The sequence below is a fragment of the Perca fluviatilis genome, chromosome 6, assembly GCF_010015445.1.
Source record: "Perca fluviatilis chromosome 6, GENO_Pfluv_1.0, whole genome shotgun sequence".
Lineage (NCBI taxonomy): Eukaryota > Metazoa > Chordata > Actinopteri > Perciformes > Percidae > Perca > Perca fluviatilis.
This window is the reverse complement of record NC_053117.1, coordinates 18,388,892-18,400,980: the sequence shown is the minus strand read 5'-3', so window position 1 is coordinate 18,400,980 and position 12,089 is coordinate 18,388,892. Positions and strand designations below refer to the sequence as shown.

The 12,089-nt window shown below is 41.0% G+C and overlaps 1 protein-coding gene across 4 annotated transcripts; it reads right to left on the bottom strand.

Moving 5' to 3' along the window:
- Positions 1-239: 239 nt before the first annotated feature.
- On the bottom strand, positions 240-11,870 carry si:ch211-204d2.4 (uncharacterized protein LOC100003662 homolog). Of its 4 annotated transcripts, none has more exons than XM_039803607.1 (13): positions 11,647-11,870; positions 11,488-11,558; positions 7,093-7,240; positions 6,909-6,965; positions 6,282-6,330; positions 6,056-6,153; positions 3,884-4,015; positions 3,537-3,626; positions 3,314-3,382; positions 3,139-3,209; positions 2,307-2,370; positions 1,422-1,499; positions 240-1,312 (listed from the first exon to the last, which is right to left on the bottom strand). In XM_039803607.1, the coding sequence occupies exons 3-13, from the start codon at positions 7,231-7,233 to the stop codon at positions 860-862; spliced, it is 1,302 nt and encodes a 433-aa protein (XP_039659541.1). In that variant the 5' UTR covers positions 7,234-7,240; positions 11,488-11,558; positions 11,647-11,870; the 3' UTR covers positions 240-859. The 4 variants fall into 4 exon arrangements, with proteins under 4 accessions (XP_039659541.1, XP_039659542.1, XP_039659539.1 ...); XM_039803608.1 differs by having other exon boundaries at positions 7,093-7,237; XM_039803605.1 differs by having other exon boundaries at positions 11,488-11,870.
- Between the last annotated feature and the right edge of the window lie 219 nt (positions 11,871-12,089).

The following is a 12,089-nucleotide window of genomic DNA, read 5'->3' as shown; positions in this document are numbered from 1 at the left end:
TCTACGACAAGTACCATCTAAAACACTGCTGTATTAATGCGGTACCCTGTTACAAGCTAAGAGAGGAGTCACAGTTTACCGACGAACTATCTTTAAGCCAAGTATTAAAAGCTCCTGTTCAAAATCTAGGGCGAACACATAAAAGCTGCTGCTGACAACAGAAGAGCCAAGAGCCGTCAGGCAGTTTAGCATGTGAGTGCATGTACCTTTTTAACGAGACCTCTACCCTTATACTACCCCGCTGAAACCTGATTAGACGTTAGTAATACAATGTTTGTTAATTATTAACGAAGGTAAGTTAATGTCACATAATGTTTGTCTCAGGAAGAAGGAGGCAAGAAAAAACTAAAAAGACCCACCTTTTTTAAAAGTATTTTGTGAACATAAGCTTGAATATAAAAACGATAGACTGTAATGTGTTTAAATGCCTTTAAACACTTCTTGGTGAATACTTCTAGCGGGGTTGAAAACACGTTCTTTATGATTTATATCTCCGAGGGGAGCCAAGTGCAACCGATCGAAAGCATGTGCCATAATTTGTAAGTCTGCAAGAACAATTAACAACAAGATTATTCAAGTTTTCAGAGGAAGTTAAACTAAAAATTCTCCATCATACTTCTTCACAGTCCTGTGAACAACAAACACTGCGCCTCTTGGTCCCCTTCCAGCTGGGTCCATCCTTCGTCTGCATTACAGCTACAAAACCAACAGGAGACCCCAATCTCACGTCATGGCATCCGGGCAGATGGTCACAGTGTCACTTCATTAGCAGGGAATACTATTATTAATAGTCACATTCATTTTAAAGCAAGTACCAACACTCAAGTCCACACAGGAGTCTGGACAGATTTTACTGAACTTAGACGTCCGTGGTGCGGAGGCTGTCGTCGTCCAGGCTGAAGGGGAAGCTGCAGCCGGTGTGAGGCTGAGGCTGCGAGCGGTGCCTCCGACGCCCGCTGGCCACATCTCCCGACGCTGTGAGGATCCCCAGTCCGCTGATTGAAGCTGCTGGAGGTGCATTGGGGCAAGGGATCGGGGCGGAGAGGGAGTTGGAGGAGGAGGAGGTGGAGGAAGAGGTGGAGGAAGAGGAGAGAGAAGGCAAGGTGGGCACAGAGCTGAAAGCACTGTCTTCATCCTCTGCATCCAGGATGGAAGGCTCACACGGAGGGACAGGCGTCCAGGGCTGCCAGCCCGGCGCCACAGAGCAGGACTTGACCAGTGGAGGTCTGCGCTCATCACTCTGTTGGCCTCGAGGCGCTGAGGAGGCATTGGGACTTCGATAGAGAGAGGACGCACGTTTAAATGAAAAACCCTGCAATGAAAAAGACAAAGAAGTAATCAGTGCTCGTCATATGCTTATATCAAGTTTTTCTCCTCCATGAACATGACATGTGTGTCAAGGGGAGAGACAACAGAGATACCTTAGGGGGACCTCTGAAGTCCTGGATCTTCATCTCAACGTCCCTGATCCAGCCATGCATCTCCTCCGGAGAGTCTGTCTGTAGGAAAACATAACCAGAAGATACAGTAAATATCTGATCTTCTCTCCTATCTACAGTTATTTTCACACTAGCTATTGTAGTGGTTTGTCCTATTGTGTTGTGTCACTGGCGATATTCTAGATTGTTCTTACTGTCAACAAAAAACTAACGAAAAATGTATCCTAATAACTGCAGCCAAAGAAATAATCATCAGTCACCCTATTTTATGAAGTCTTATATGTTTAACATGAACATCGGCTATCTGGTTTTTAAAACTTTCAAATATCAATAACTCTAATAGGCTCTAATTTAAATTTGTAATTCAAGTTTCATTTTAGTTTAAGATGATTTTTTTATTTGACCATGATCATGTTTTTTTCAGTTTACCAAATGTTTGTCATGCTTCCTTTTTTTTCTTGAACAGACAAAAACAAAACGCGCTCATGCTTGCAACCTCTCTCTCTCTCCCAGCACTTCCCATCTGATCTGACCCCCAACATCTCAGTCAGCTGTTCTCCCAGGAGGGGGTGGCAGGATGTTATTGTTGTTATGGTAACAGATGGTGTTGCCCGTTCCACAAAAACAAACTTTTAATGCTCCTAAAAAAAGAGCCTGTGCCACACATCAGCAGCAGAGCATTTAGAGAGAACAACTCAAAGCATCAGGTCAGAATCACCTGCGACTATATAAACCCTCTCTGCTCCGGCTAACAAGCTAACTTGTATCTAATCATGTTTTCACCCAGAGCCAGAAAGTACCCAACAGATTTTATAACTTGTGAGGAACGAAGCCTCTGATTGGTTGGTATTTAAAACGGGATTGTACCTGAATGTAGAAGGTTCGGGAGCTGGTGATGATCTCAAACAGGTTGTCTCTCAGCAGGAGATCCCTGATGGAGACACATAGTGAGAAATTATCATGCTGAATAATACAGTGGCTAAAGGGTGGGCCAAATATCATCAGTGTGCCGCAAATCAAATTTGATTATTTTCTGTATTCATATCTTTATTGGGAATTATACAGGAAGTGGCCAGGCGTACATTAGACATTGTTAGAAATTGTCACGACAGCCTCATCTTCTCTGTTCAGTTGTTCTCTTTTGTCATTTATTCTCCTCATGCGTTTATGTGTATGTTTAGCTGTTGAGAAAATATGCAAAATAACATTGTATTTAATCATGTACCTACATTAATCAAATAAAGCGCATTACCCCACCTTTAAAAAAAGATAAAAGGTCGAAACTGAGTCTAAATAAAATAACTGTTAATGAAAAAAGTTGGGGTTGTGTATTTAATAGGGGGAGGACCTGTCTATGATGAAAAATGAGAAAGCAAAACAATAGTAATAGTTCATTTTTGTGGAGAAGGTCCAGATAAAAATAAAGGTTGTTTGAAGTGTCTATGAAAAAAGAGATATAATGAGAAAAGTCTGAATAGCTCTCTTCAGAATAAACTTCCCTGAATTTCTGAATATCAAACTTTAAACTATTGACACTTCCATGTTAGCCTTTTTGTTTGTGCACTGCACAAATGTGGATGTTGTTTGTATCTGTTCAAGTGTAATCTGCTGTTATCCAAATATTCACTAGAGAGACAACCAGATGGAGAGAAAGTAAAATGGTGGGATAAGTTGACTCAGTGATTCACATTTGACTCACCCTGACTTGACGAGACATTCATGGACCTTCTGAATGTCCCTCAGTGGAACGGCTCGGAGAGGCTCCTTATCCTGGGACACACATAAGCACAATTCAGACATGGATATAGACAAAGACCCCAGTCACACAAAAACATCCACACGTGAGAGGAAATACAAAACGTCTGTCTCTGCACCATTTCAGACTTGTAGTAACTGACTGCATTGTCATCTAGGGTGAAAAACCTCCTTTTCCAGCTCTTCCTCTGAAAAACACACACACACACACACACACACACACACACACACACACACACACACACACACACACACACACACACACATTACAGTTTATTTTCCACATGCAGCTTTTTTTATTTAAACACAGAGTTTATCAGTTAGAAGTTGCTGGGTACTCACCACATTTCCCTGTTTGACACAGTAACCGCACCTCAGCACGCCTGGCCGGTTGCCCTTCCTCTCTCTCCCTTCTGTCTCTTCGCACTCATTCTGAAATATTTCATCATAACCATCTTCAATTTCCTTACAACAACTGTGGTCAATGTTACCACCATCGTCCAAATACAGTACATCAGATTACACACAGAGTGGTTATGAAGGCTGAGAGCAAGCTGTACTCTGCTTTACTTTGCTGAAAAATATACGAAAACAATGCTCATTAATGCTAATTCTGGCTTCTAGCATCATCATTGTCACATGTATTATCGTCATAGTAACCACATTGGTTTTAACCTCCTCTTTATTACCTGGATGGTAGTGTGCACCACCACGCCGCCGATGATCTCAGTCTTGTAGGCGTGCTGTCTCTTCCCTCCCTGAGTGTCGCTGATGACTGCGGACACATCGGACCTTGGAGGTGCAGGGCCAGACTTAGGAACCTGTCAGCACAGCAGCAGTTAGGAGAATATTAACTAGCATTGCATTAAAAAGTACAGATTAGTGGGTAAAGCTTGCTACTAATTGCCAGGGGTTAGAGGTTTATTTCCCACTGGGAGTCTCCATGCTGCAACAGTGCAACTGTAATATGTTCTGCATGAAAACATCCACCCTACAGTCTTTAGGGTTGTTCCAATTTTATCATCCTTTAGCAGCAAGGCACTTGACACAAACCAGGGAACAGATCTCGCATGGCTGAAAGACAGGTTATGGTACAATCTATTAACTTTATTTGGAAATACAATAGTTTTAAAACAACCAAACTACTTGTAATCGAAAATAAAAAAAAAATCTGGAAGTAAGCACAGTTATCAAACAAGGAAGATACACGGAGGGGTCACGTTACACTTCCTCAACCAATGACAAATAAAACACAACAGTTACTTTAGTTTTGAGAAACAACTTAAGAGGTTATTCTTGAAAACAAGTCAGCAAAAATCAAGAAGGAAGATATGTATTTTGTGATCTACAGTATGAATGTGCAAATTAATTTAGATTTCTTTCTTAAAGTATTACTGGTAGTTTTACTATTTAGTGTCTTTTATGTCATGTTTGGTTTTGATGTAATTTTATTGTGATGGGTATAATAGTGACATTGCAATATTTGTATTTACTTTATGTAATGTTGAGTGTCTACATTTGTTGTCTATATTACTGTATATATTCTAACATGGACCCAAGAAAGGGTAGTTGTTGCCACAGTAACGAGTCCGACTAAGGATCCAAATAAATAATTAACCATTAATAACTGAAAACAATATCATATAGTCACAAGGTAGCTCATGAGTTAACAAAACATTATTAGGATATGAATGTGGAGGTTATTCGTCCATAAGAAATGCATTCAGATCGGCACTCATAATCAAACACTGTTGCACCTCAGCTGTAAACTGTGTTTTCCTCTGTCCATTAGAAGTTTGCATTTATTTTGTTGTTCAATTATCCATTAACAAGCATGCAAAGAAGGAACAAAGAAATCATTGCTACTCCCTTGCTTTGTTAAAAAAAAATATGCACAGCTGTTAACCTCGTATGTTACTGTACAATACATTCATTTTGTCCAAAATGACTTAAGATAAGTCCCTCCCTTTATGTCATGTCTGTTATTTCACTATAAGATGCCCAATAAAGGCAAAAATGCCCGATAAATCATACCAAATAATAAATGGCCTCTCTGAAGTATGAAATAAAATATATATGTTGATGTTGGAGCAGACCATGCAAGCAAAATTCCTGTGTGAACAAACAATAAAGTTTTATCTTAAAATTATAAACTCCTCCACCCACCGATGTGTCTGGAGAAGAAAAAAATAATAATAGAAATGTCATGTGAAGGGCTTTATTGTAAGCATTCTATCACTTGAAAATAACTGTGTGGGATGTTTTAGTCTGTGCTTTGCTTTAATTCCTGCATTTACATTAGGTCCATTCTGTCTTAGGAAGTATCTCATTGAGGCCAAGTACGCTGAGAAAAGGCAACAGAGAAGCCCTCCCATCAAAGAGGAAGTGAAAGAGAGAGTGAGCGGCGCTGCTTCCTGTGTCAGTGTGCAGGTAAGAGAAAAAGAGAAACACTTCTGTCATCTGGAATGTTGTCAGTCAACAAGACCCCGGTCATCTCGCTGAACACACAAATATTATGCAAATTTGCAAACTGTGCATGGCATGCTCACTTACACACTCACAATGGCGTGTTTGACACCTCCACCACAGTGACGTTTGAGTGTGTGTGTGTCATCGCTCGTATTCATGCACATTCACAATTTCCTCATTCAACAAGTGTGTAAGAGGGTATTCGTGGGCAGCGTGCTGCCATTTGCGCCCGCTCGGGACAAACTGGTTTTAGTCACGTCACCGCAAACTGCAGCTTCCGCTCAGGTGGAAACAAACCCCTTATCTGCTAGTTAAGCCTTTTCCTCATGCTAGACTAAGACATCTGGTTATAAAATCATGTATGTGTGCAGGTTTGTGTGTGTTGCACTCACGGTTATCTTGCTGGCTTTGTTGAGAGCAGCCACCCAGTCCCTCATGTCAGTCACATCGTTGGCTTGGAGGAAGTACCTCCGGGAAACTGCATTGATGACTACAGAAATCAAAATCAATTTCATGAATAACCACAATAAACGCATTATATCATTATATCACATGCGTAAATAAAATGAATGCCATTGTGCGCTACTGCATAAGCATGACTCTGTGATTCTCACTCACCAAAACAGAACTCTGTCTTTGGCTTTTGCTTTGCTGTAGCTTCGCTCACCTGAGAAGAGGAGAACAGAAGAGAAGAGGAGACAAAAAGAAAGGAGAGGTGGCAAAGGGAGAGAAGAAAAGACAACAGAGGGAGGCAAAAGGAAAGGAAAGGAGACAAAAGGGGAGAAGAGGAGACAAAAGGGAAGGAAAGGAGAGATAGAAGGAATGGAAAGGTGACCAAAGGAGAGAAGAGAAGAGAAAGGGGAGGGAGAGGAGACAAAAGGAGAGGAGATGAAAGGAGAGAAGAGGAGACAAAGGGGAAGGAAAGGAGAGGAGAGACACAAGGAAAGGAGAGGAGAAAAAGAGAGAATAGACAAAAGGAAAAGAGGAGACAAGAGAGAGTAGAGAAGTGAAGAGGAGAACCATTTTAATAGCTTTGCCATCTATTTGACTCAGAGTGTCCAGGGAGGAGCTGTCAGCATTACAGTGCAGTGCAGCCAGATGTCATTATCTCTGGTTAGCTCAGCGAGCGCACTGACATCTGGAAAACTTCACAAAGTCTGCTTCTGCATGTCTCCCAGTTGTCTCCTCTCCTGTACGTACATGTACGTAGTTCACTACAACCCACAGCAAAGTAAAATGGTTTACCTTAGAGATGTAGGTTAGTTTCAGGCTGCCAACAAAGCTCGCTCCACTGGGCAGGTTCTGCATGCAAACACAAACAAACAGACTCGTCATTGTCTCAGAGTCCAAGGTTACACAGCTCCTATTGGTCAATTTAATTTCCTCTTGCTGTTTGTGCAAGTGTGTGTCATCGGTATGTGTGGAGCACCTGAGGGTTGTCCATATACCACAGAAGAGCATTTTCTTGCGTGTCGAGGATGAAGTATCGCCTCTGGAAGCGGCAGCTGTTCTCCTTCTCCTCGATGTCCAGGAAGCCGCATACGCGGTTCAGCCGGTCCACGTATGGCATGCTGCTGCTATCACATATCACACGGACACACAGACGGACAGATAGACAGATACTCAGGTCAGATGGGCAATGAGAGGCAAACATGTAAACAGAGCAACAGAAGGAGATGGACTCATAGGACAGAAAGGCAGTCACAGGCAGATGTGTGTGAGGATAAACCAACTTTCATTTACTGTTCTCACACACACACACACACACACACACACACACACACACACACACACACACACACACACACACACACACACACACACACACACACACACACACACACACACACACACACACACACACACACACACACACACACACACACACACACACACACACACACACAGGAAGAACGAGACCCGCTCGCACTCAGCAGTTTTTCATGTGACGTGATTGAGGCCGAGCAAACCCTGAAGCCAGAGGCTGAGCTGAGGCCCTGCACCACAGCCAAAAATTACAGACTGCACTCAAGATCTGCACACACGCACATTTCCACTGGCCAGGGAAGAGAGAGAGGAGAGGGAGGGAGGGAGGGAGGAATGGGAAAAAGAAGAGAGGAAATGGAAGAGAGCTGATGAGATGTATTTATTAAGATGATGCAATGCATGTGAATCACTGAGCTGCTGACTGAGAACAACATAATCAAGATTCATTCAACTCAGACATTCAGGTATGCTGATGACATTTCAATAATGAATGCTTTCCGGTACAATTTTATCTAAGACACACATCTGCCCATGAAAGTACTTTATTTTTTTATTTTTTTTGTGGGGGGGGAGGAGTCAGAATACTTCTGGCATAATGAGAGCTCTATTTTATGATCTCCTCCTGCTGAAGTTGCTAAGGGAACTTTCATTCCCTCCACTGTTGTTTATTTTGCATCTCTGCAGACTAAACATGAAGTAATCACATGACATACTGCACATAGATGCACTGAATCAAAAGATGCAAAGAAATGTTTAGCACATTTTCCTTTTCATAAGTCCTCACTTTTCTCCGTTGAATTTACTGAGAGGACTTGTGTGTAATAAATAAATAAAATGTAATGTGGCCACAAAAGTAAATATGATGGCTAACTAGGCCACATCTGTGTCTGATTTTTAGTTATTTATGAGAACAAAAAGTATAATGTAAGTGACAGTCATATAAAATATATAATCAGGACTGAATGGCTGAGCCCTCTGCCAATACTTTTACAGGACTGTCGTGAATTTCCATGAACATTTCCATGAATACACTCATACACATGACCCAGCAAAGCACAGACAAACAGAGACACGAGAAATGACAGCAGACTCAGTCTGCATCTTCACTGCGCTGGTGCAACTCCAGTGAAACTATTCTTAAGTCAACAGTCAGGAAAATGCTTCATTTTTAAAACAGCTTTGAAAAATTTGTGGGTTGTGTTTCTGATGTGTCAGTCGTGCAACCTTTATTTCTTTTTCCTGTAAGAGGTCAAATATTTAAACCATTCAGAAGCCTTTCACAGAAACTGAGTGTAATGGAAAAGAGAAAATGATGCCGCAGAGGTCACACAGACACCCATACCCACACCCACACCCACACCCACACCCACACCCACACCCACACCCACACACCCACACACACACCATTTTTGGTATCTGAAAACAGGTTCGCAACAGCGGTGCGTTTGTGGCATTGTTGGCAAAATACCAATAAATATCAGTCCAATAACACTCTTTAGCACATTTCTACAAAATTTTAAGTACAGGATAACACACACATATTTCAATGACTGTAAATACAGTTTGTGTGCACCAGAGCAGAACACAGTGTACAGATCACGGCAGTGATATCAGTTTCACTGTCTTAACAACATCCAGGGCAGCGACGTGAAACCCACTGACACTCAGTTACATCTGCTTTATTTGTGACATAAGGTGAACATCTTTTCTAAAACAGAAACTGATTCAAAATTATGTCAGTTATACTATTCAAAAGAATGGGCAAAATCAAGGCAAACCAAATCCACGATATGTAGCTAATTTTCTCAGATTTGAGTTCTTTAAATTATCTATCTATCTATCTATCTATCTATCTATCTATCTATCTATCTATCTATCTATCTATCTATCTATCTATCTATCTATCTATCTATCTATCTATCTATCTATCTATCTATCTATCTATCTATCTATCTATCTATCCATCCATCCATCCATCCATCCATCCATCCATCCACCATCCATCCATCCATCCATCCATCCATCCATCCATCCATCCATCCATCCATCCATCCATCCATCCATCCATCCATAGAGGCACAGAATCCTTTAACTTAGAGCTGAATCGATTAATTCAGTCATCTGAAAATGAACCGGCAACTAATCAAATAAACTAATAACACTCCCTAGCTAAAGATGCTCGACTGTGAAAACTGACAGTGGTGAAACGTTCCTGACATTATTGATGCATTAACATGTGAGTGTCACTTAAGAGCTGTAGTTTGTAAAGGTAAAGCACATTTTTAAAGCTTTGTATACTTTCCATAACTCATATTTTTAGGGATTGTACAAGATAAATATAATTTTTAGGGGAGGATGTTGCAGCTTTTTTCTAACACAAGGGGAGGGAGGGTCTATTTAACATTTTAATAGAGCTGGGGAGGGCCTCATCTTTGTTAAAAAGTGGACCACAAGGTTCAGCCGTCCTCTGCACCCCAATAGTAACTAGTAACTTTAGCTGAAAAAAGTACAATATTTCCCTCCAAAATGTGGTGGAGTACGAATATAAAGTAGATGAAATAGAAATAAAATACCTCAACATTTAACAGAAAATGTTATATCTTTGGGTTTTGAAATGTTGTTTGAACACAAAAAAGCTATTTGAAGACGTTACCTTGGGCTCTGGGAAGTTGGGACAGGCATGTTTCAATGGCGTTGGATATTTATGGACCAAACGATGAATCACTACTTTTTTCTTCACTGCTTTCCAGAGGTGGAATGAAACCAAGTACATTGATTTAAGTATACTTAAGTACAATTCTGAGGTACTGGTACTTTACTTAAGACTTTTCATGCCACTTTATACTTCTTCTCCCATACATCTCAGATGGAAATAATGTACTTTTTAACTTCAATACATGTATCTGACAGCTTTAGTTACTAGTTACTTTACAGCTTAAGACTTTTGCACAGAAAACATATGAAAAGTTTGACTATCGGAGCAACTTTCTTGATAATCATTTGTCATTATTCATACAAAAACACTTTATGGTTCAAACTTCTCAAATGTGACGATTTGCTGATTTGCCTTTAAATTATTGTAATCATTTGAATGTATTTTTGTATATAATGTTGAGGGTTGTACTGTTGGTTGGACTAAACAAACATTGTGGAGGTGTCACTTTGGGCTCTGGCTAATTTGGCATTTCTCACTACTTTCAATGTTTTTACAATCAATCAATTAATATTGAAAATAATCAGCAGATTAATCCATAATGAAAATAATCTTTAGTAGCAGTAAAAGCCACAGGAGACATGTTGAGTAATTTTACTTTGAATAGGCTGCTTTAAGTGGGCTACATTTTCCTGATTACACCTGAATTACTCTTAAATAGGCTTTTTTTTAATATATATTATTTTTGGGGCATTTTCATTCTTTATTTTGCGGTATGAAAGAGGAGAGAGAGGGGGAATGACATGCAGCAAAGGGACGCATGTCGGAGTCGAACCCGGGCCCGCTGCGTCGAGGAGTAAACCGCCTAGAGTCTAGGCTATATATGGGCGCCCGCTCTACCAACTGAGCGCCCACATAGGGTTTTCTTAAGTCATATTTCCAATGCAGGACTTGTACTTGTAACAGACTAGGCTATGTTTTACAGTGTGGTATTATGACTTTTCTGAACTAAGGGATCTAAATCTGATCTTCCATCACCAGTGCTGCTTTCTAATGACAGCTGGATAGTCACATTTCTGACCACAGTGCAGGCACGAGCTTCACTGAATGACCAGTCTGAAGATCATGGGCGTGCACATATAACGTGATTATGAGCATGCAATAAAAAATTTCAATTTGATCTGGCAGAATTACTCAGTGACACCTGACAGAAGTTACATTAGTTCAGCTCAGATGACCTCCTGCACTGAGTCACCAGATCCAACGACGCAACGGCCTGCCACACCTACAGTAGGCTACTGTACCCTCCGCACACATATAGGCTATCACACACACAGGCAAAGAGGCAACATACACACACACACACATACAGTCACAAAGTGCCACTGTCGACTGACTACTCACCCGCTGTGGAGTCAGTGTGCGCCACAGCCAGCGCCCCGCACGGCTCCGAAGCACAGAGGAGAGACCCGAATCTGGTAAATAACGAGCATGTTAGACAAACTTTCAATAACTTTTACAAACAGCGGACATTTACAAAGCCGGCATGCATCAGGCTCTCACACTCTTGTCTGTTTGTTTGTGTGATCGGATTACAGAAGAGATATCTTTTTTTCCGGGTTGGACGTTTGGTTATTAGAATAAACCAGCCCCGGATGTGATCTATGTGTCCTCTGCTCCGGCCCGGGTCCTCCTCCTCTATTCTGCTTCTTTTTGGGTTTCAACGGCGCTTGGCAACCAGCGTATTAAAGTGCATTACCACCACCTTCTGCTTCGGAGTGTGGATCAGAGATTAGACAATATGATTCATATCCAATAATCCGGTTACTCTGACAGAGAGAGAGAGAGAGAGAGAGAGAGAAAAAAAAAAAAAAAAAAAAAAAAAAAAAAGAGAGAGAGAGAGAGAAGCCTGTCTTTAATTGACAGGTTTATTATTGTTTTTATATTAAGAGTATGAGTTCCAGTCTAAATACATGCGCAGTATCTTTCTTCCAGCAACTGCATAC

What these genes read in the sequence shown, in the direction of transcription:
- si:ch211-204d2.4 (XM_039803605.1), bottom strand. Translation starts at nt 7,233, where the DNA reads ATGCCATACGTGGACCGGCTGAACCGCGTATGCGGCTTCCTGGACATC. An exon ending in ACAAAGCCAGCAAGATAACC is followed by an intron (nt 4,016 to 6,055) that starts GTGAGTGCAACA and finishes CTGTGCTGACAG; the next exon opens with GTTCCTAAGTCTGGCCCTGC. An exon ending in ACTTCAGAGGTCCCCCTAAG is followed by an intron (nt 1,313 to 1,421) that starts GTATCTCTGTTG and finishes TTTTCATTGCAG; the next exon opens with GGTTTTTCATTTAAACGTGC.